Source organism: Nomascus leucogenys, chromosome 16 (assembly GCF_006542625.1).
Source record: "Nomascus leucogenys isolate Asia chromosome 16, Asia_NLE_v1, whole genome shotgun sequence".
Lineage (NCBI taxonomy): Eukaryota > Metazoa > Chordata > Mammalia > Primates > Hylobatidae > Nomascus > Nomascus leucogenys.
The window spans coordinates 27,543,494-27,568,181 of NC_044396.1; the positions used below are offsets into that span (position 1 = coordinate 27,543,494).

General features: G+C 42.9%; 1 protein-coding gene and 1 pseudogene across 7 annotated transcripts in view; one reads left to right on the forward strand and one right to left on the reverse strand.

Annotated features, from left to right (window-relative positions):
* The window catches only part of TPD52 (tumor protein D52), a 135,577-nt gene that overhangs the window by 82,881 nt on the left and 28,008 nt on the right, over positions 1-24,688 (forward strand). For 3 of the 6 annotated variants that reach the window (XM_030795403.1, XM_003269476.4, XM_003269477.4), the window contains exon 2: positions 23,644-23,759. In XM_030795403.1, the coding sequence (XP_030651263.1) occupies positions 23,644-23,759 (116 nt within the window). Of the gene's footprint in view, positions 1-7,572; positions 7,766-23,643; positions 23,760-24,688 lie in introns of those variants that run through there. The other 3 variants (XM_003269478.4, XM_004090754.3, XM_003269479.4) reach the window with 3 other exon arrangements.
* On the reverse strand, positions 12,188-12,690 carry LOC105737631 (annotated as a pseudogene). The gene has a single exon (XR_001113325.2). The product of XR_001113325.2 is annotated as an elongin-B pseudogene (transcript).

Below are 24,688 nucleotides of genomic sequence, written 5' to 3' on the forward strand. Positions count from 1 at the left end.
GGCTTCAAACTGCAGCTCCTTTACTTGCTAGCTCTATGCCCAAAGACAGGTTTATAGGAACTGTCCTTGTCTTGTTTCCCCTCTGAAAAATAGGGAGAGACAGAGGTTTACCTCACAGAGGTTTTGAGGATTAGTTGAGAAATTTCGTAAATAAGAGAGCATCTACCCTTGTGATTTTAAATTGAATTTCATACTTAAAATCATGTACTTTTTATTTGGAGTCAAGGTTTGTTTATTGTGGCACAGTGTCGGGGAATGAAGAGGTGTGGGGTGTGGGGTGTTCATTAATCTCTCAGCCTCTCTGCCCTCTCACCCTGTGGGACAGGATCCCCCCCGGTCTCCCTCTGGGAAGATGTGACCAGCATGGGATATGATGGGGAGACTTCTTTTCTGTAGAGGGTAAACCAACTGCTGCTTCAGTGGAAGGTGGAGAGAGCCCTTCTGGCTCTCAGAAGGGGCCGGGAGCCGGGATGTGCCTGTGTGTCTGTGGCTGGAGCCCAGTCCCATTAGGCCCTGCCCCTGTGATTGCTGTGAGAGGTGGTTGCTGCACCCTTTCTCCACAGCGCCCTCAGGGCTGCTGAATCTAAGGTAGAGGAGTTCTTGTTTTTTTGTTTGTTTGTTTGTTTTTTAGCCCTTTTCAAATTTACAGAAGGATTGCAAGAATAAGAATAGTGTAAAGAATACCTGCTCCTGTGTTAGTTTGCTGAAGATAATGGCTTCCAACTCCATCCATGTCCCTGCAAAGGACATGCTCTTGTTCCTTTTTATGGCTGCATAGTATTCCATGGTGTATATGTGTCAACAACACAGGTATGGGGGAGGGAGAGCATAAGGAAGAATAGCTAATGAATGCTGGGCTTAAGACCTAGGTGATAGGTTGATTTGTGCAGCAAACCACCATGGCACACACTTACTTATGTTACAAACCTGCACATCCTGCACATGTACCCTGGAACTTAAAAGTTAAATGGGGGAAAAAAAAGAACATCTGCATTCTCTACTCAGAGTCACTGTTAACGTTTAGCCCCATCCGGTTGACCAGTCTCTCTGTGTGTGGATGTCTGTACACATGCATACTCTTACCTTCTGAGCAATTTGAGAGGAAGTTGCATGCATCATGGCCTCTGCCCCTAGATACTTCAGTATGTATTGCCATTGCCTAAGAAAGGCAATAGTCTCAGCACAGTTGTCAACGTCAGTAAATTTTTTTTTTTTTTTTTTTTTTTTTTTGAGACAGAGTCTCATTCTTGTTGCCCAGGCTGGGATACAGTGGCACGATCTCAGCTCACTGCAATCTCCGCTTCCTGGGTTCAAGCAATTCTTGTGCCTCAGTCTCCTGAGTACCTGGGACTGCAGGCACGTGCCTCCACAACCAGCTAATTTTTGTATTTTTAGTAGAGACGGGGGTTTCACCATATTGGCCAGGCTGGTCTCGAACTCTTGACGTCAGGTGATCCACCTGCTTTGGTCTCCCAAAGTGCCGGGATTACAGGTGTGAGCCACCGAGCCCGGCCAGTAAATTTGAAATTGGTACAAGACTTCTATCTAATCTGAGGTCATATTTCAGTTTTTTCAATGGACCTAATACTGCCAGTCTCCTTTAATGTGGATTTTCACAGTTTTTGTCCTTTATGACATTGATGTTTTTGAAGAATGCAGCCCCTCCTCTTTTAAAAACTAGAACCTTCCGGTCAGGCTCGGTGGCTCACACCTGTAATCCCAGCACCTTGGGGGACCAAGGCGGGTGGATCACGAGGTCAGGAGATCGAGACCATCCTGGCCAATATGGTGAAACTCCGTCTCTACTAAAAATACAAAAATTAGCTGGGTGTGGTGGTGTGCGCTTGTAGTCCCAGCTACTCAGGAGGCTGAGGTAGGAGAATCACTTGAACCGGGGAGGCGGAGGTTGTGGTGAGCCAAGATCGTGACACTGCACTCCAGCCTGGCAACAGAGAGTCCGTCTCAAAAAAAAAAAAAAAAAAAGCAAAAAAAACCAAAGCAACAACAAAACGCCAACAAAAACTTGTTTTGGATTTGTCTGATGTTTCCTCATGATTCGATTCAGGTTCTGCATTCCAAGCCTGAACACTATGTAGGTATTCAGAGCGGTCCATCTGCCTCTCACTGGGGTGTGGCCATCTCTATCCTTCAGTCAGGGTTGGGGCTTTTCTCCATTATACTGTTACTACACTTGATCTTAGCCAAAAGGCCAAGAAGTGATCTCCACTCTATGTTTTTCCTTCTGGCAGCTAGTTAATCTGTGGAGAGGCACTTTAAACATCATTTAAATATCATCTTCTTCCTCAAAATTTCTCCCGAGCTTTAGCATCCAGTGATGATTTTTGTCTGAATCTTTACAAGGATGATCAGGGTGGCATTTTCTGTAGTTCTTCCTTCTCTCTATTTATTACTTTCTTGGACTCTTAGATTCCTGTTTTTTTCAGTGGTTTATAATCCATGACTGTCCCTAATTTTTTTGGCGGCCTGATTGTCCCATATTTGGCTAGTTGGAGCCCCTTCGAGCCAGCTGCTGTATCACCATGACACGTCTGCATTCCCCAAGTAGCTGTGGCCTGCCTCTCCTGGTGGACAGCCACATTGTCTCCCTTTGACATGCCCTCCAAGTAAATATTGTGTTTCATAGCTTTTAAATCATACTGTCCTTTATATGTCTTTCAAGTTTGTGGAGAATTTACACTGACATATTTGAGTGATGAGTTAACAGGCAGACAGAAACTTAATTTTCTTTATAGTCGTTTGTACCTACTACCATTTCCATTTGCAATAACCTGAGTCGTCTCCGGTTATTACCCTGCACCACGCACTTTACTGGCTGCACCGAGTTGACTTCTGAACTGCCCTCGGGCTCCCTCTGCTGGCATATCAGTGCGTGAGCGCTTTTCTGGGGTCATGGAATAGATTTGTCTTTCTGCCCATTTTCTTTCTTTTGGTTTGTTGTTTTCTGTCTCATAAATTATTATACAAACATGGACCATACAATACAACCTGCTTTCAAACCTGATTTGTTTGATAACTGTATCAATATCTTTCCATATAAAATTCATAAATATTTTTATGTAATTATGTCAGTGTTTCCATATTTTTCTATTACATGAATGTTCTTTTTAGCATTTAAATAATCCATTTTTAGTAGGCATTTGTATTGCTTTTTTCCATTTCAGGTAGCATCTAAAGTGAACGTCCCTTGCATGTATACCATTCATATGTGGCTTAGTAAGTAGAGCTTGCTAAATGGGTAGGAACTTACAGGAAAAGAAGAAACTCTAGTTTGAGAAAATTGTCTGGGCTAAGTTTAGGATGTGTTCAACAAACAGGAAAGTCAAGTTTGGCTAAAACATGGTTGAGTAATAGTGGGAAATATGGTCAGAAAGTAGGTATGTTAGGACTCTTTCTATTGAAATGATGAAATTCAACTCCAGCCACAAGTGGAGCAGAACAAAATTGTGTTTGTTTAATAACTGGGAAGCCCAGGGTAGCTGGAGGCAGGGGCTTAGATGCTGCCGCCCCATCCGTTACCTGTCTGTCTCTGTTTCTCCTTCTGTCCCTTCCCAGTCTCAGCACTGAGTCTCTTGCCCATTGGCCTGGTGAGGGAAGGAGCTGCCAGCCCCTCCAAACTGGCACCCAACAGCTCAGGTTACAGAGAGAGTCACTTTCTTCCATTACTCGCAGAGTAAACATCAGGGAAGGCCACTGATTGATTGACACTATCTGGGTCAGATGTCTATCCTTAGGCCAGTCCCTGCGAACAAGGGGATGGGGTGTCTGCGTGGACCAGATCTGAAGCACAGGCCCATGCCTAGGGCCAGGGTACAGGTGGGAACTATGGATCTCTCTCCCCACTGAGAACCCCAGGGAGCAGGTGAGGTGAAATTCTTCTAGGGAAAGAGGGGCAAAATTGACAAGACAGCAGATGTCTACCACACTGCTGTGGGGCCTGGTCCCTCCCAGAAGGAAAAACATAGTAACAATAGAGTGGGTCGCACCCTCCGTGGATGAGGACAATGGAAATGAAGGAAAGGTTGGAAGGCCTGTGGTACCGGTGGGTAGATAGCTCTCGGTGCTTTCTCCGTATGGAGTGAGAGTGCTTGGATGTGATTCCTTCAAAGTCAGGCCTAGGAGACTCAGGATGCCTGATCTAGAGGTAAGAACATCATGAGGAAAGCCAGTGAGTTCAGTCTTGTGCATGCTGACTTTGAAGTACTTTTGGAATAGCCAGGTGGAATTATCCACAGGACAGGACCAAATCTTACCTGGTTCTTCCCCAGGCCAACTAGTCCACAGAAGGAAATAAGAAGAGTTGCCCTGATACCAAGGTGTATTAGTCCATTCTCACGCTGCTGTGGGGAAATACCTGAGACTGGGTAATTTATAAAGTAAAAAGGTTTAATTGACTCACAGTTCTACATGGCTGGGGAGGCTTCAGGAAACTTACAGTCATGGCAGAAGGCACCACTTCACAGGGCGGTGGGAGAGAGAATGAGTGCCCAGTGAAGGGAGAAGCTCCTTATAAAACCATCTGTTCTCCTTATAAAGATCTCTTAATAAAACCCTCAGAGAACTATCTCATTCACTATCAGGAGAAGAGCATGAGGGAACCACCCCCATGATTCAGTTAACTCCACCTGGTCCCGCCCTTGACATGTGGGTGTTCTTATAATTTAAGGTGAGATTTGGGTGGGGACACAGAGCCGAAACATATCACAAGGCTTTCTCCTCCTTGCTGGGATTGTACCCGTAGCCTCTTTCTGAGTCCGCTCTCTTTTAGCCTCTTTCTGCCTGCAGTGCATCCTTATACCATTTCTAGAGTCATCTTTATAAAACTTATACTCTCCATATGACTCATAAATCCTCAGTTTTTTTTTTTTTTTTTTTTTTGCACAGTATATTAAGTATAAAATTTGTCAAAGTCTTTAATGGTCTGCCCCCAAGCTACATGTCCATTTTGTATTTCTTTCAGTTCCCTTCTACTTTGTATTTGGCTGCTCAGTCAACTGAATTTTTGCCATTCCATTAGCCCGTCCCATGCTTTTCCCACCTCTAGATTTCACTTTTCTTGTAGGCTAGAATGTCTTGACTGGGATCTGACTGGAGATAATGAGAACAAAAACTGGTTCAAAGAGCCAGGATGTTGCATAAAAGTCCTAAGATTGTATCTAAGCAGGTAAAATAAAAATTTTAGACAATTACTTAAATTTGAAATGCTCGCATTTATTAATTAAGGCATGTAACGTCTACATGAGCCATCATTTGTTTTTTTAATTCCACATTGATTAGGAGCCAAACCTTCAGGGCAGGTATCCGGTGGAGCACCCTGGAGAGGCCCTGGAGAGGCACAGACGCCTGGCAGGGGACTCTTCACATGCTGTGTGCTGCTGCTGGGAGAAGAGGGGGCCAGAGACTAGGGGGCTTCTAAGAAGAGGTGGCATTTCTGCCTCAGTGTTGAAGGATGAATAACTTCGACAGGCTGGAAAAAGGTGACATTTCAGGTAGAGCATGTTGCATGGATGTAAATACCAAAGGTCAAGGACATGGGCTTGAGAGATGGTGAGAAGGATGGAGGTGACTGTGGCTTACATTCTGTGTCACTATTAATTACCTTCTAATGCCTTTGGCCCTAGGCGGTAGAACAAGTAAAGTAATGGAGAAATACTTTTTCTACCAGTATTTAGTGACCAAATGCAGAGTTATGGAGAGGGCCAGGGACCTCATGAACCACACTCTTTCTAGTCTAGGGACATAACTCCAATGCCTTTCCTGTCTCAGTAAGAGGCCATGGATTTCAAGAAGCCAGACAATCCATTCTTTCAGATAATGATAAAAAAGAAACCATTTATTTTATTTCTAAGTATAGAATGAAACATTTATAGTTGCCCAAATCTTGGTACCTTTTGGGAGAAAAATACAGATTTTTTGCTTGTTAAAAATAAAGTTAAAAAAAAAAAAAAAAAAAAAAAAGACTTACCATAGGCCGGGCGTGGTGGCTCACACCTGTAATCCGAGAACTTTGGGAGGCTGAGGCGGGCGGATCACCTGAGGTCAGGAGTTTGAGACCAGCCTGGCCAACATGGCGAAACCCCATCTCTACTAAAAATACAAAAATTAGCCAGGCATGGTGGGTGGTGGGTGCCTGTAATCCCAGCTACTTGGAAGGCTGAGGCAGGAGAATCACTTGACCCCAGAAGGCGGAGGTTGCCCTGAGCTGAGATTGTGCCATTGTACTCCAGCCTGGTCATAAGAGCAAAGCTCTGTATCAAAAACAAAACAAAAAAAAGACCTACCATAAATAGAGTACAACATGAGACTAACAAAAATAACAAATAAAAAAATCATCCAGCATATATTCTGTATTTAAAAAAAAAATCACAAGATGAATACAGACCATCTTGGTGCATATGTATTTTATACACGACACATACTGATGTTTTTAATGCTTAAAATATATTAGGTTTCATACTTGCTTCCAATCCAAGGAGAGTATATCTGAGCTCTTTTTTTAGATTTGAAAACTGCCTTTTAGATTAGATTAGAACGCTGCCTTTTTTTTTTTATTATGCAGTAACAGATCATTGCCCACCTGAAGGCGAGTCACCTTTATTTTTACCTCCTTAGTAGAACCAGCAGGAGCTGCAATTGCTGTTGCTTGAGCCAAGGCCATAGTCAGCATGGAAAGGTTCTGTTAAGAGACTGTGTTAAAGGAAATAAATTTGGTGACTTAGTTTTGTTTTACAAGCTAGCTGTGGCCCAGTCCTTCTGCAGGGTGGGCACGCAGGTTTATTGCGGCTCTGCAGAGCCATGGCCTTAGACAAACAAAGAAGGTGTGGGAATACCCGGGAGCTTTCTATTCAAAGTAGATTCTTCTCCTTTGAGTGCATGTAACTGAAGCACCAGCTTTCTAAAAAAAAAAAAAAAAAAGGGAGAAAAGAAAAGTCAGTCTGAAGTTTTTGTGACACTCAGCCAGACTCCACATTAGATAAAGTAATCATGGAAATACAGCTTTATTTTTATACCAAGTTGTGCTTAGAAAGCTGATTGCTAAACCAGGAAGCTTGGCTTTCAGAATTTTACTGTAATCCAGGGTGGAAAAAAAGTATCACCCAGATGGCATTTGTGGAGATTACTGACTGGTAATCCCTCCTTGTCCTAGAAGATTAAGTCTGCCCTGGTGTGGTCATGGTCAGCTGATTTTTTTTTTTTTTAATAAATTGTAGTTTCTTGTTGTAAGTCAGCCAGTGTCTGATGTTTGCCTGAACTGTTTGTACATCTGGGCCATATTGCAGAACCCTGCCCTTCTTTGTTGACTGAGGAAAGCTTGCTCCCTGCCCAGGTTTTTCATTGTTGATCGAAATTAACACCAGGTGGTGAATAGAGCCCCTCCTAAGGTTGCTCAGGATAAATCATTTATTAAATAGGTCTGCTTATCAGGAGGGGCGTGAAGGCTCCCAGAAGGAAATGCTGGCACCTGGGCCCGGAAGCCAGGGCCTCTAACTCCTGGGGTTGATTTCTTCAGTGAAGTTGCACCCTACAAAGGGAATATGGCCAAAGCGGCACTCAACTGAAGGATGGTATCAGGCGATTAGACAGCCATGCATTCTGCGTTTGTCTGTAATGGATTGTAGAGAGATGGACTTATATGAGGACTACCAGTCCCCATTTGATTTTGATGCAGGAGTGAACAAAAGCTATCTCTACTTGTCTCCTAGTGGAAATTCATCTCCACCCGGATCACCTACTCTTCAGAAATTTGGTAACTACTAATTTCGTAAAGTTAAGTTTGCTTGGAATAAAACCTAGACATAACTTGGGATTTGCCTGGCTTTAAAATTGGTAGTGTAAAGATGTACCAGGGTGCTGTTGGGTTGTAACTAGATAATAAGCTATTCTAGATTCAAAGTACAGAGATAGATGGCTCATTAAATATTTAGAATATGTGTATACTTAGATTTTAAAGTTAGTACTATTTATATGATCAGTAGACTTCTCCATTGATAGATATTCCAAGTTCACTTTGAGTTTGTTGAGCTGGTAAATAACAAAAAAGGAGGAATCTGAAGTCCTTGGTTTCTAGTTGCTTAGGTAATTTACGACAACCTTCCTGATTTTTCTCTTTAGTAAAATGATGGTTAAGCACTGACTCAGTTCAAGGTCTTGCTAATGACTGTCCTGGGTTTTGTTATGGAATATTGAGAGCAACTTACAGAAATTGCTAGGCAAGAGATTTTTTTTTTAAAAGAAAAACTAGAAATTGCTGTACCTTTAGAAGCAGTTATTCCTTCATCCCTGCCAGTATGAGATTGCTTTGAAGGCCAGGATCACCATCAAGGAGGCCCTTCCTTTATCAGCACAAGGCAGCAGAAAGCCGGAGGCAGCTTAGCCATCCTCCCGGCTGGGTCCCTCGTCTCATAGCCAATGCTGGGAACTGGTTAAATGACCTTCTCTGTAATTTGCCAAATAAGCAATCAGGTTTTTCCAGAAGAAGTTAATTTTTTCCTTATTAATGAAGAGCGGTCACATTTTGTTTATTTTAAGCTGAAAAAATGGGTAACCTAGAAAAAAACAGGGTAAAGGTGACAGCATGAAATGTAGTTTTAAGTATTTTAGGTTTGTGTATTTGCTGACAGTGGGGATGTGTGAAGCAACATTCCTCTCTTGATTGCAACTGGTAGCCATCTTTCCCCAAAAGTGGCTAGGATTTCCAGGAACAGGAAAATGTTGAATATAACAGAGAAGGGGTAGAGCTGGTCTTTAGAAGTTGGGGGCAGGAGGTAGCAGCTTGATGTCTGCTGGGGGATTCTGATTGCCAGGAAACTTTCTCCAGTGCTGACCTTGCCTTGCCCAAGTGGCCCCCCTCGGACCTGTGTAATAAGGGGGCCTGGGCTCCCCCTTTGCCCAGCCCCCTTCTAACTTACAAATTTTATGTATAATTTAATAGGGGCCACACAGAATGGGGAAGTTAGAGCTTTATAATGGACTGAAGCTCAAGTGACTTGCCTGGGAGGGAGGGAACCTTTGAGAAGCTGAGGCTGTGGTTTTGTGACTTCAGGTGGACCTTGATGGCTGTGCAAGCATCCAGATTCCCAGGAAGATTGACACTGCTTGCTTCTTTTAGTTCCCTTCTACCCTTCTTGTCTCTTGGTTTCACCTCCTTTCATTTTCCAAGTTACGGTCATGGCTGCCTTGGGATGTTTTCTGTCAAAACCAGGGCAGTTGTAGCGTTGGGTGTGCCTCTAGGCAGCTTCTGAAAGATTATCTTCACAATTCCTGTTAGCTGTTTGAAGGAACCTGGGGTTGTGAGATTTAAAAAATTATTAAAAAGCAAGTGAATAACAATAATGAAAAACAAACTCATGTAGCTAGGTTTAGTAGTTTGCATTAATTGAAAGAAAAGAGGGTGAACAAGCATTAAAACAAGCAGAAACCACCCTCAGCAGTCATCTGTAAGAACACAGTGATTCTAAAATGGCCAAATAAAAGTGGGGACCTGGAAGAGTGATGACTCATCTCTGTGCCCATGACCCCTCAGGGCATAAGAAGCGTGCACACCATCTGAACATCAAACATGGTTGGTCGATGGAATGAATAATGTGTCCTCCGTGTGTTTGCACTCTTTGAATTTCTATGTAGAAGCTCTTAGAACCAATACATTATGAATCCATTAAAAGTTCTTGTGGCTTTTGGCCACTATGTATTTTCTTAATCAGCAGACAAGTAATACAGACAAGAAGGACTGATATAAAAAGGGATCTTACCCAGAGAGATTGGGAATACTGATTTGAAAAGAATGAAAAATATCTCTGATATTTATCCAAAATGCCATCATGGGGCAAATGGGAAAGTAATGAGATTTTATCTATGGGCAGGATGTTCCTAAGAAGTAATTAAAGTGAAGGTTAGGATGAGGACAGTGGCTGAAACAAAATGAAGCCTTTTATTAGGGAGTTTTAAACTCCTTTGACGCAACCAACCCATATTCAGAAATGCCTTATACCTCCTTACCCGCAATCCTCACAAATATAAGAATCTATCAGTAACTGAAGCAAAATTTTATGAACCAGAACTTCTCCTTACTATGCGTGATGTACTCTGATATTTTATACTATTTGATGCCATTTCTTCTTTTAAAGTGCTCATCTGGTTCTGCTAACTGGATTTTACAACCCATAGTGTGAAAACACCGATTTATAATAGTTTCAGAATCTGGAACATAAGCTCTGTTTGTCTTTTTTGTTCACCTCTGTTTCCCCAAGCACCAAGAATAGTGCTTGACATTATGGCTCAAAAGCTGTTTGTGGACTGCATGAATGAATGAATGGCACTGGTAAGGAGTAGTTCACACTCCAGTTCCGTTTACGGATGTGAAGATTGAGGCTGAGAGACGTATGTGATGTTCTCAACTCACAAAGTTTACGGATGTGAAGATTGAGGCTGAGAGACGTATGTGATGTTCTCAACTCACAAAGTTTAGTTAGGCTAAGATAGGACTAGCATTCATCTCTTAATTCTTAAGCTAGGGGTTTGGTTTTTTGTTTTTTTTTAGACCGCAACATCTCAGCCTCTCTGGTAATGGATATTATAGAGCAGATTAACCATTCAAGGCTTAAGTTCTCCTTTGGTCAAGTGTTTTACTGTGGGAATAATTTGTTGATACTTTATATGCCACTTGGATCTCAACATTCTATTCCATCTTTGGGCTGAACATTATCAGGACCGGGGTCTCACAGCTGGGGTCTTTTGTTGCATTATCTCTTCCATTCTGTGAACACCCTTAAGGATAATATCCCACATGTTATTTATATAGCATCTATCTTCCTCTTAAGATTTTTTTTTTTTTTTTTTTGAGACGGAGTCTTGCTCTGTTGCCCAGGCTGGAGTGCAGTGGTACAACCTCGGCTCACTGCAACCTCTGCTTCCCGTGTTCAAGCGATTCTTCTGCCTCAGCCTCCCAAATACCTGGGACTATAGGTGCATGTCACAACACCCTGCTAATTTTTGTATTTTTAGTAGAGACGGGGTTTCACCATATTGGCGAGGCTGGTCTTGAACTCCTGACCTCGTGATCTGCCCATCTCGGCCTCCCAAAGTGCTGGGATTACAGGCATGAGCTACGAGGCCGGGCCAGAATTTTCTTTTTTAAAAAAAACTTTTGGCTGGGCGCAGTGGCTTATACCTGTAATCCCAGCACTTTGGAAGGCCGAGGCAGGCAGATCACTTGACCTTATCAGTTTGTGACCAGCCTGGGCATCATGGTGAAACCCCATCTCTACCAAAAATAAAAGAATTAATCGGGCATGGTGGCACACGTCTGTGGTTCCAGCTACTTGGGAGGCTGAGGTAGGAGGATCACTTGAGCCCAGGAGTGGATTGCAGTGAGCTGAGATCCCACCACTGCACTCCAGCCTGGGCGACAGAACGAGACTCCATCTCAAAACAAACAAACAAAAAACCCTTTTATTTGAGATTCAGGGGTGCATTTACAGGCTTCTTATATAGGTAAACATGTGTCATAGGGGTTTGATGTACAGATTGTTTCATCATCCAGATACTAAGCCTGACACGCAGTAGTAATTTTTTTCCCCTTTTTTTCCTCCTCTTCCTCCTCCTACCCTCCACCCTCTGGTAGGCCCCAGTGTCATTTGTTCCCCTCTTTGTGTCCGTGTGTTCTCATCATTTTGCCCCCACTTATAAGTGACAAGGTGCCCTGTTTGGTTTTCTGTTCCTGTGTTAGTTTGCTAAGGATAATGGCCTCCAGCTCATCCATGTTCTTGCAAAGGATAGGATCTTGTTCTTTTTTATGGCTGCATAGTATTCCATGGCATATAGGTACCACATTTTCTTTATCCAGTCTATCATTGATGGGCATTTAGGTTGATTCCATCCTTTGCTATTGTGAATAGTGCTGCAATGAACTTACGCATGCATGTGTCTTTGTGATAGAATGGTTTATATTCCTTTGGGTGTATACCCAGTAATGGGATTGCTGGGGAGAATTTTCTAATGTACAGGAAGATGCAGCCTTGGCTTAATGGCACCTTTGGTTATTTCTAGTGACTTAAGGAAATATGAGCAATGGAAAAATCTGACATTTTAGTTTAATGCGATCGTATTTGAAACTCTAGAAAGACTGAAAAATCAAACAAATTCCTTAGCTCATAGTTCTTTTCATTCTGTTTTACCCTTTTTGATTTTCACTCTGTGTCATTCTCACTTCTTCTTCTTTTTTTTTTTTTTTTGACTCCCAAATCTCTTTTATTGGGGGAAATGGGCCTCTTGGGGGTCCTCGCTGCACGGCTTGTTCATTGGCACTGCTTCCCGAGTCCTGGGGCTTCATCACATCGGGCAGCTCTGGCGGGCTGGAAAATGGCTCGATGCACAGGGCCTCAAAGGTGTCATTTGCCCGGAAGGCCAGCCCCACTGTGGCTGGGGCCTGTGGCCGTGCTGTTTGACTGGTGAAGCCACACTCGCCCAGTGTCTTGCCATCATCCAAGAGTTGGTCATCCTTGTACAGCCGCTGCTCGTCAGGAGGCCGCTTGAGGATGCCCTCGACGATGCGCTTCAGTTCGAACACCGTGCTGGACTCCTTGGCGTCCGTGAAGATGGTGGTCTTGTGGCGCCGGATCATGAGGAACACGTCCTGGGGTCGGCGGGCGGCGTGAGCACGAAGCCCGGGCCCCCCGCGCGGCCCAGCCGCCCCCTGCCGCCCCCTGCCGCCCCCCCGTTCTCACTTCTTTTTAGAGAAGTGGTTACCACTTCTTAAAAGTTTTTCATGATTGCATCGGTCTTAAATAGCAAACATGGCTATGGTTTACAAAATAAAAACTGGAGTCAAATTGAAGAGATGTAGAATTTCCTTATTCCTAGAGAGGAAATTTAAGGATGGAAGAGACTTCCTCTCAGGGGATTCTGAAATTTCTCCAAAGCTGACCTTTGTCACTCTTTTCTGGAATGTCCCAGTTACTAGTTTTATACTTAATTTTGGGGCAGGGGAGCAGAGCAGTGGGGAGAGGAGATGGCTCTGCAGTAATTGACTGAAGATTTTTTCTTTTTTTTTTTAAAAAAAAAATGAAAGAGATTTAAGGGTCCATTTAGAAATACCTGGAAGGACCAAGTAAAGCATTTGAAAATACTAATGTGTTTTACCTTGAGGATCGTTTCTTCTTTGTCTACTCTTTCTGTGAAGTGAAGCTTTGGGAGGTGACCTTCTGTCTTGGGTGGGGACACTGACCACTGTTCAGGGTCCTGCTTTCAGAGCTGAGTCCAGGAGCACTTTGCACCCTATGTGGCTCCCAAGCGCTCCTTTCCCTTTTTGCCTTAGTGCAGCACCTCCACTCCTGCTCTGTTTCCTTTACTCTTTAATAACCCAGACATTGGCCAGGCATGGTGGCTCATGCCTGTAATCCCAGCACTTTGGGAGGCCAAGGCGGGCAGATCACGAAGTCGGGAGATCGAGACCATCCTGGCCAACATGGTGAACCCTGTCTCTACTAAAATACAAAAAATTAGCAGGCATGGTGGTGGACGCCTGTAGTCCCAGCTACACGGGAGGCTGAGGCAGGGGAATTGCTTGAACTTGGGAGGCGGAGATTCTAGTGAGCCAAGATTGCACCACTGCACTCCAGCCTGGTGACAGAGCAAGACTCCCTCTCAAAAAAAAAAAAAAAAAAAAAAAAACCAGACATTGTCCCCTTACGCTTGTGAGGAGCTTGGGTCTTCCCTTAAATGGAGTGGATCAAGTTTTCTCAGCTTTTTTCTTCCCTGCTACCTTGACTACAGTTACCCAACTCATTTTTCCCCTCAGGTTTTACTGTTCTTGCCATGGGTACACATGGGAAAATTCCAGCCTTAAAAATCTAAAGTTGTCACGGCCTGAGCTGCTGCATCCCTCTCTTCTGAAGGCACTCAGTGGCAGACAGCAGGTACTGGCTGTCGTGTCCTCTTAGATGCTCCCTTGCCTTAAGCCAGTGGTTCTCAACCACAGTTTTGCCCCACTGTGGGCATTTGACCATGTTTGTAGATACTCTTTTGGTTGTTACAACTGGGTATGGGTGTGGGGCTGCTACTGACATCTGGTGAGTGGGCCTGAGATGCTACACAGGAAGATGCCCAGGGCAGTCCCCGCCACAATCATCCACCGTGTGAGGCCCATGGTGCGTGCCTGAGAAGCGCTGCCTTAACTGGATGCTTAACCCGAAGACAACCATTGTGGTGTGGGGAGTTGCAAATATTCCTTCCACTTCTGGGATTTTATTACATCCAGAAAAACAACAAGGCACAGAGAATGGGAGCCTCAGGCACAGACTTACATGGGGAAAAAACATCCTGTGATCTTTTTGGATGTTACCACTACTTAAGATACTTTGAATTATATGTTTAAATCTGTTTTTATGCCTCTAGGTTTAAAAAGGGGGATGCATATTTCCTCTCGTTTGTGCTTAAATAAAACAGTCATAGATACTGAAGTTTCTTATCGCGACTCTGGTCTTAAAGTTTTTGGTGCTGCTTTGAAGACTTGTGTAGGAAAGGCATGTGCAGCTTTATTTTTCAGAGACGCTTCCAGGGCTCAAATATATGTTAACAGATTCTTTCTTGGGTAGGCAGTGTTAACATTCAGGCTAAATAGCAGATATCTTAGACTCTATTTTGGCATCTTTTTCCCTCCTAGTTGAATTTTTTGGGGGACAGCTGATATATTATTTCTGTGATAACATTTGTGTCCCACCTGTATAACCATGGTGCATTTGACTGCACACTCTTTTCTTGTAATATGAAGGTAGGTGACCTGCCCCCAAAAGTGACAATCTTTGGACAGATTATGTATGAGATGGAAGTCATATTTCTTTAGGAAAGTGACATTTCACATCTGCTTTAAATAGAAAAACTTTTCTAGGTAAAAACAATGAAGTGAGAATGCAATATATAAAATAAAAAGCTCGAGATAAAAGGAGAGAGAATGAAGGGAGACTGGGTTCTTATCTTTCCCTCTAACTTGACTGTATACCTTCCTATAATCCATTTATCCACAGTGTTGACAAGCATCTGCTGTGTGCCAGACACTGTGCATCAGAGACCCTGCTAAGGCTAAAGACACAGGATTGGAGCATGAAGTCCAAGTATTGCCCAGCTGCAGTCTGTATTCTATACAATAGACTGGACTGTAGGTTCTTATTCCCAGAGCCAAGGACTGTTTCTCAGCCAAGGTCATGCGGTCCAGGGGAGATCCCCCAAGAGTAGGAGACACTTTTGACTTACTGAAATGAGTGGGACCTGGAAATAGGGGTGGGGTTTCAGGCAGAGAAAATAATATGTGCAAAGACACACGAAAAATAGTGTGTTTTAGAGACAGCAGAGATGGTTGTACAACATTGTGAATATAATTGATGTCACCGAATCACACACTTAAAAATGGTTAAAGATGATACATTTTTGTTGTATATTCTACCATAATAAAAAAATTAAATGGGCCAAAAACTATGGGAGGTACAATTTAAACATTTTTTTTTTGAGTTAATACCTTTATTTCTTTCCTTCTTTCATTCTGTATTTCTTTCTCGCTCTCGCTCTGTTGCCCAGGCTGGAGTGCACTGGGTGATCTCAGCTCACTGCAGCCTCCACCTCCCGGGTTCAAGTGATTCTTGTGCCTCAGCCTCCCAAGTAGATGGGATTACATGTGTGTGCCACCACACCTGGCCAATTTTTGTATTTTTTAGTAGAGCTGAGGTTTCACCATGTTGGCCAGGCTGGTCTCGAACTCCTGGCCTCAAGTGATCCACCTGCCTCGGCCTCCCAAAGTGCAGGGATTACAGGCATGAGCCACCACGCCTGGCCAAGTTTATATATATATATGTTTTTTAGATGGAGTCTCTCTCTGTCGCCAGGCTGGAGTGCAGTGGCACGATCTCAGCTCACTGCATCCTCCGCCTCCCAAGTTCAAGAGATTCTCCTGCCTCAGCCTCACAAGTAGTTGGGACTACAGGTGCCCGCCACCACGCCCAGCTAATCTTTGTATTTTTAGTAGAGACGGGGTTTCACCATGTTGGCCAGGATGGTCTCGATCTCTTGACCTCTTGATTTGCCTGCCTGGGTCCCCCAAAGTGCTGGGATTACAGGCGTGAGCCACTGTGCCCGGCCTACATTTCTTAAAAAAAAAAAACAAAAAAAGCATGTATTTCTGGAGGAACTGCAGGTTGGAGGGTATAGTGGGAGTGTTGTGCTGGTGAGGGCAGTAGCAGGAGATGGGGCAGATGCTGGGGAGTGGGGCCAAATTGTCCAGAGTGAGGAGCTTTGCAAGAAGCTGGGAAGCCATCAAAGGACTTAAGGCACAGGAGTGGCATCGTCAGATATGCACTCTAGAAAGCTCTTTGTTGGGGCGGGTTGAGGAATATTTGCAGATGTCAGAGACCGGCAAGGAGCTTAGGGGTAGGAATCTAAGCAACACACAGTGACAGCCCAAACTAGGCAGGAGGGCAGGATTGGAAGCAAGGAGTGAAGTGAATGTCCAGAGAGTGAGATGGAGCCATGACATCTCAGAAAGGTAGGAAGAGAAAAACCAGGAGGGAGGAGAGGAATGGTGATTTCAGACTGAAGTTCAATGTCAGATGGCCTTGGTATGGCTAGTTGAGGGTAGTGACCCAGAACTGTCCTTAGTGGAAGGGAGGTGGAAGGGGCAGCAACAGGGTTGCAGGGGGTTGAAGAGTAATGGGCAGTGAGGAAGTGAGACCTGAGAGCCAAGACTCAGGAAAGACAAAAGGAGAGAGAAGCAATTGCCAGGACAAGTTATAGGGCATGGAACCTGGGGGAAACAGCAAATCCCCGTGTGTACCCATTGTTTGCAGGTAAGGGGCTTGGGGCTCTTTGAAGATAAATGTGATTAAAGAAGAGCAACCAACTAGTAAATGGCTGAATCAGTGTTTATGCCCCTTTCCATTGGAATTATTCTCCTGGAGCTGCGGTAGCCATTCTGGGTGGCTTATCACCCGGTTTTGGAGGTTAGAAGTCTGAAATGAAGGCGTTGGCAGGGTCTTGCTCCCTGTGAAACATGCAGGGCAATGAATCCTTGCTGCCTCCTTGCTTCTGGTGGTTGCTTGCAGACCTTGGTTTTCCTTGTTCTGTAGTGATGTCACCCCAATCTCTGCGTGTTCTCTGTGCTTTGCGCTCTGTATCTTCACATAATCTCTTCTCTGAGTCTCTGCGTTCAAATTTCCTTCTTATAAGGACATGAACCATTGGATTAGAGTTCACTAATCCAGTGTGACCTCATCTTAACTTGATTACATCTGCAGAAATCCCGTTTCCAAATAAAGACACATTCATTGTTGTCAGGGGTTAGGAAATTGAAGACATCTTTAAAGGCAGCAGAGTTCAAGTCACACCATCATCTAATTTCAAAGCTCATCTTATCTTTTTCTGTTCTTTTAAAAATCTGTCCTCAGTTTTCTCATCTTTGTATAATGAAGCATTTGACTTAAACCAGGGGTCCCTGACCCCCAGGTGGTGGACTGGTACCCGTCTGTGGCCTGTTAGGAACCAGTGAGTGGCAGGCAAGTGAGCATTACCGCCTGAGCTCTGCCTCCTGTCAGATCAGTGGTGGCATTAGATTCTCATAGGAGCATGAACCCTGTTGTGAACCGCACATGCGAGGGATCTAGGTTGCACGTTCCTTATGAGAATCTAATGCCTGATGATCTGAGGTAGAAGAGTTTCCTCACAAAACCATCCACCCCAACCCCCATGGAAAAATTGTCTTCCATGAAACCAGTCCCTGGTGCAAAAAACATTGGGGACTGCTGACTTAAACGATTCAGAATTCTTTCAGATCTAAAATTGTATGACAATGGCCAAAAAGCTTTTAATCAATAATCTTAGAAAGTCTTGAAGCACTTGGTCATAATTGGAATAAGAGTCAAAGATGAAGAACTAGAGGGAAGAGAACCATTTAAGTGGGTGCTCCAAAGGGGGGTTGGGGCTGCACCCAAGCAGAGAGAGGTCCTCCTCAACTCTTATTTATGGCTTAAGTGTAGGTTCTACATTTTTAGTAAAAATGCTTTTGCTGCTTTCCCTGGTTGAAATTCGTGAAAGTATGTGGCAAATGGGTGGTTATGCATGGGAAAGTAAAGAGAGAGTTCCTTTAATTAAATCTTTAAAGAATAATTCAGTTCAGATGCAATATTAACATTGGCTCTGTTCTAGGCACTGTGAGTTCTGAGACGGAAAGATAAGAAAGTGACATCAGGACTTTATAGTCTAGAACTAGAGATGTGTTCAGGACTAACCTCTTTCCAGTTCTTGGTCACTCTGCTCTGCCTTTCCCTGCTCTGACCACACTGGCACACACGCATTTCCACTTCGTCTTCTGCACATTATTCACAAGGACTCTGAAGTCTTGAAGTGTTGTATTTCATCAAATCCAAGACACCACAGATTATAAGATGTTACTATTATTTTTTGTTTCATTAAGTATAAAATATGCTGATAGTTAAACTAAAAAAAACCTTGCTTTATCATCACTTAAATTTTGTTTTAAATCTTTTTTAAAAATTATTTTTAGTAGAGATGGGGTTTCACCACGTTGCCCAGCCTGGTCTTGAACTCCTGGACTCAAGTGATCTGCCCGTCTCTGCCTCCCAAAGTGCTGGGATTACAGGTGTATGTGAACCACCATGCCCAGCCCCCTAAAAATTTTTATTTAAATTTTTGTTGTTGTTGTTTTGAGACAGGGTCTTGCTCTGTTGCCCAGGCTGGAGTGCAGTGGCACGATCACAGCTCATTCAGCTTCAACCTCCTAGGCCCAAGTGATCCTCCCACCACAGCCTCCTGAGTAGCTGGGACTACAGGTGCAGGCCACTATACCTGGCTAATGGTTTTTGAGTTTTTGTAGAGACAGGATCTCACTTTGTTGCCTAGGCTGGTCTCGAACCCCTGGGCTCAAGTGATTCTCCCACCTTGGCCTCCCAAAGTGCTGGGATTACACATATGAACGAACCACTGTGCCTGGCCAAAAATTTTACATTTATTGAAGTTCTTTTTTAGATTTATTCAGACGTTTACCCTGATCATAGATCATAACACTCCTGTGCATATTTTCTAAAATAAAAAAGAACATCTCCTAAAATGTCTTCACACCCATAATCTAACTTATTTGAATTGCTTTTCAGTTTGGGGTAATCTATGTCTATTCTACTGATTTATTTTCCTCACATAAAATGTCTGTGGTGCAGCCTTTCTTAAGAGACGTCTGTAACTGGACCTGGCATTTTCTAAGCCATTTTGCAAATTTTGAAGTATGTTTGCAGGTGATAACCATGTCACAATGACTGGCTGATTAATTGTACAGTGCATCTCAAAGATGTAAAATGTAAAAAGTATCTTCAGATTGGTGGGATGTGTCTCTGCTTGTCTTCACCATCCTTACCCCTGAGACACTAGAACTCTCAGCTGGGAATCGGCGAGATGCATCGCCCTGCCAGTGGACTCTAGACCCTTCCCAGGGCAGGCCACCCAATATCCAGCTTGCCGGAAGGACTTTTCCAAAGACAAGTCTAGACTTGTCACTCCCCCACCTAAAGCTCTTTAGGGATCCTATGTATGGAACTGAAGACAGGCTGACAATCTGTTTGCACAGCTAGATGAACAGAACTAAGGCAATGGCTAAAATGTTAATAACCTGATGGAAGAAATTATCACTCATTTTCAGTCACTTGTGTTTGATAATGTTATCTGTGACTTTCAAACCAGGGATCCCCGCAAGTTCCTAGACCCTCAGGAAAGTAAAACGTTTCTATGAAGAAAGACTAGGCCCTGTTTCCTTGTCCTGCCATGATCATTGATATTTCTCTAAGAAGATGTTCGTGAAGGAGCTGAGTCGAGAGACACAAAGACCCAAGTATTAATCCTGCCTCTGTAACTCTGGGCAAATTATATAGCCTTAGAGGACCACAGTTTCCTGGTGGAAAAAAAATACTCCTCTCAGGTGGTGGTTATGGGGTGTTTTTATTTTTATAAGATAACATGTAGACTTCCCCTCACGGTGGCTGGTGTAGTAGATGTCAGTAAATATTAATTGTATTTTCCCCACCATCTTTGTCTTTTAAAAAGCTTTCCATCAGATTCTGAGAAAAAAAAAACATTAAAATTAATGAACAAATAAGTTTTGGATTATAGTTTTCAATAATCTATACTTTTAAATGTTCTTATTTTCCACCTTTCATGTTGTGAATGAGAAATTAATCTTTTCTCCCAAAAGCCAGACTCTATTTTCATATTAAATACTATACTATTACTGAACATACAAGAAACAGGATCATATCTAGACGAATATATAAGGCAAAATTTGGATTCCCAGGTTTGGGGAAACGTTAGTTGGAATTAATGAAGATTGCTTTTGATCTAGTTTGCCAGATTCTTTCACTTTTTAGGGTCTTGTTATTGCTTCTAGATACCTTTCAGGTCTGACCGTCAGCCTCATACTTTTGTCTTTGTTTTCAGATCAGTGATTTGAAGTATTTATTTTTACATCAGACTGTCTAGGTTTAAAATCTGATCTCCACCAAATATTTAGGTGTGTTAACCTGGGCAAGTTGCTTAATGTCTGTAAGCTTGAGGTTCCTGATCTTGTAAGTGGTGACAAGGATCCCCACCTCACAGAAGTGTTTCACGTAAGTATTTAAAACACTTAATTCGGACTTGTCTGTAAATGGAATGCACTCTGTCATGGTGGCTGTGGTTAATAATTTTCTCAAGGCATGACTGTGATGTTTTGCTGGTGATTTTGGTGTCTACCATTCTGTTCTTCCTTGATGTTCTTTAATTTCTAATTTTTTTTTTTTCCAGACTGCACCTTTTAATTTTAATGATAATGATTTGCTGCCACCTATGGGCTAATGTGGAAAGAGCAGAACATGTCATTACAAACTTTCTTAGATGCTGAATATAAAATCTCAAGGTCATCCTGGCAGACTTGAAGCCAACTGGACAACCCGTCATCCTCTTTTCTGAGAGATTTATTTTCCTTGATAGCCTAGCCGCATACTTGAATAGAACCAGAATCCCTTTGGATTCTTTTTGGAATTGGGCAGTATACATAAAGCATTGTTAGCAATCAGATACTGTTTTTTTCCCCTTGTTTGAGTAGATTTGCAAAAGATTGTGTATCAAAAAAGCATGAAAGAGTCTTTGCTATTTAAGTAATGATTTTTGCTTGTTTTGCTTGTTTTGTTTTGGAGATCTGTTCTAGTTGGAGAACTTTGGAATTCTATACAAACATTAAAAATAAAATAATGTTTAACAGGTAGCTCTGTTATGGTTCTTACTGTGTTGCCTTATATGATTGTTAGTTGAATGCTTGACTCCCAGTTTCAATCTCATACAACTTTCTTCACATAATCTGACAGAGGATAGATTTACAAGCACACACAGATGCTGGGAAATGGTTTCTGACAGTACATAGTACAGCACCTTGTTCACGGTGTGATTTGGCAGGAGTTGGAGTAAGAGGTGCCAATGCCAGCTAGCAGGAGACGGGTCCAGTAAGGGCTATGTGCCAACCTCAGGGGTCACACTTTGCTTTGAAAACAGTAAGGAACCACCAAAGGATTTTAAGCTGAAGAGTGATACAGTCAGATTTCTATTATAGAAATATTGTTTGGGCAGTCTGTTCACAGATATTTTAGAGGAAGACCTGCAGATGCAATTATGCATTGAGCTTTTCTACCTGCTGATTGTACCTATTAAATATTTTATATGCAGTCAAGAGCTTAATCATATTTTTTGCCATTCCGATTTGTGGTTTTTGAATTTTTTGTATTACTTTTATGCCTTTAACAGTTCTGTACTTTCCAGGTAGGCACTATTTTGGTGCTGCCATGCTAATGATTATTATTATAATTATTAACTACTATTAATCAGTGAGTGTACAGTAGAGCCTGTACCAAGTGCCTTTGTAACTTGTACACCATGTACATAAGCATCATCTCATTGATTCATGTAATTGTCTAATGTTTGCTGTGACGCTGGCTGCTTGTTCCACAGTGTGGTTATTCTCCTTCCTTTTTCTTCTGTGTCTGCTCCCTGGCGCCTTGCGTTGGGCAGGATGCCACATTACTGCTGTGGCTGAACTGGCACTTCTCAGAAATGGTCCTGGGGGGTAGCAGGGAACAACTGCAGTGGCTGTGATGCTCACTGGCAGGAAGAGCAGGCAGAGGAGTAAACCTTCCCTTGGTTTCTTTGCAAAAAAGAAAAAAAAAAATACGTTGCCAGAGGAGACTTTGTAATCCCAAACCTGTAAACTGAACTGAAGCCTAGGGTAAGGCAGCTGAGGCCAGGAAGGGGGTGACAAAAAGCTTAGTTGTCAAATAATATGCAAATACAATATTTTTAAAAATTAATGTAAAAGAAAATCATGAATAAAATATCGCAATTTTAAATAAAGATGAGATTACCAATAGTGCTGTTCATGCAGAGCCATTTTGGAGTTTGAGACGAAGTATCAGCAATACCGATCCTTCAATTTAAAATTTTGGCATTTTTATTCATCATGGGTTCTTTGAATTTGATTTTTAAAAAATATTCCATTAAGATATTTATATTGAGTGTTTTAGTGGCCTCTTCAATTTTGCACCCAAGGTTGGGGTGCCTTTCTGGCCTCATCTTAGCCTGTGGGTGAGGGTTGGGCAGGAAAAGAGGGGAGATCTGAGGGGCAGCTGCCTCCTGGTCACTCTCCAGTCATTCTTCCTGACAGGCTCTGTTCCAAGGGGAATGGGTGCGGCGTGATTGGTCTTCAGTAGTGTGGAATGTCTCTATGTGGCTGTTGGTCATGTCTCTGAACATATACCTTAGTATTCTTTTATAAGGGTATCTGGATGATATATATATATATAAAATCATATATATCAGCATATATATGATGATATATATAAAATTATTATTATTTTTTAAGCTATAAGAAGTGGCAGTGGCTCACGCCTATAATCCAAGAACTTTGGGAGGCAGAGGCAGGAGCATGGCTTGAAGCCAGGAGTTCAAGACCAGCTTGGGCAACATAGTGACACCCTGTCTCTACCTCCTAAAACAAACAAACAAACAACAACAACAACAAAAACTTACAAGATGTTTTCTGCCTCCACTAATGGAAAGAAACAGAATAAAATTTACTTAGGACATTTAGTTCATTCAGTGGTTACTCCTTTACTGAGTTTATGAAATGTTGGCTTTGATTACCACAGCAAGCTGAAGAGATATGCAAACTCCTGCCCTGGGTTACTGGGAAGGAGCTAAAATCTTTCATCTAATTTATACTGATTTACTTTTGCAGCAATTTAAAGTCTCGGCAAGATCTCATTTTGGGCCCTTCACTCTTCTGCCATAACTATATTGTGACTGAGACTATGAATAGAAGCTAAGAGAATGCTATATTTTCTAAATTCATATTTTGGCAGAGTCTGCTTGGTGGTTTCCAGTGGTCAGCTCAGATTTTCTTTTGTCTTTTGCTGAGAAAGCCAGGTCATTTGAATGTCCAGAGATGAGATGTGTGGATCTACTCTAATTGGCTTTATTCTGGCTAGGACAGTGGAGGAGCTTAAATAAGGATTTTACTTAGATTTTGCACTTTAAAAAATTGTTTAAATCCCCAACCAGGTCTGCTGAGAACAGACCCAGTCCCTGAGGAAGGAGAAGATGTTGCTGCCACGATCAGTGCCACAGAGACCCTCTCGGAAGAGGAACAGGAAGAGCTAAGAAGAGAACTTGCAAAGGTAAAGAACCATTCCTTTTGCAACTTTATTTTTGCACTTAAAATGTACTGTCATTTGTGATTCTAAAGTACATGGTGATATGTTTATAGTTAGTCCCAGTGGAGAGAAAGCACATGTGTTTACTTCTCCAGCAGGTCTTGAGTAGGGGAGAGGAGATAGAAGAGGGTGACATCGGTTCGTTTTTATATGAGAAAAAAGTATATATGGGTAAAATAGATGTGAAAAGTAGAGTGTGAAGCAGGAAATGAATGAGAGGAGTAGTAGTGAATGTCTTCTAAGGGACTTCACTGATGTCTGATACACTTGCTCTTCAGTGCATCAATGACTTTGTTCTACCCTTGGCTGTGTTGCAGAGATGGCCACTTTCCAACTTCCTTACGCCTTTCCTTCCTTCTAGTTCCCTCCTTCCATCCCCTCCCTTCCCTCCCCTACCCTGCCTTCCCTCCCCTCTTTCCCTTCCTTCCTTCCCCTCTCTCCCTTCCTTCTCTCCCTTCTCTTCCTTCCTTCCCCTCCCTCCCTTCCCTCCTCCTTCCCCTTCTCTCTTCTCTTTTCTCTCTTTCCTCCCTCCCTCCCTCCCCCTTCCGCCCTCCCTCCCCCATTCCCCCCCATTCCTCCTCTCCTTTCCCTCCCTTCTTACTTTTTTTCCTTCCTAACTTCTTCCATGAAATTCATTTAACATAAAAATTAACCATTTTATTATATTTTATTTTTCGAGATGGAGTCTTGCTCTGTTGCCCAGGCTGGAGTGCAGTGGCACAATCTTGGCCCATTGCAACCTCTAGCTCCTGAGTTCAAGCGATTCTCCTGCCTCAGCCTCCTGAGTAGCTGGGATTACAGGCGTGTGCCACTGTGCTCAGCTAATTTTTGTATTTCTAGTAGAGATGGATTTCGCCATGTTGGCCAGGCTGGTTTCGAACTCCTGACCTTAA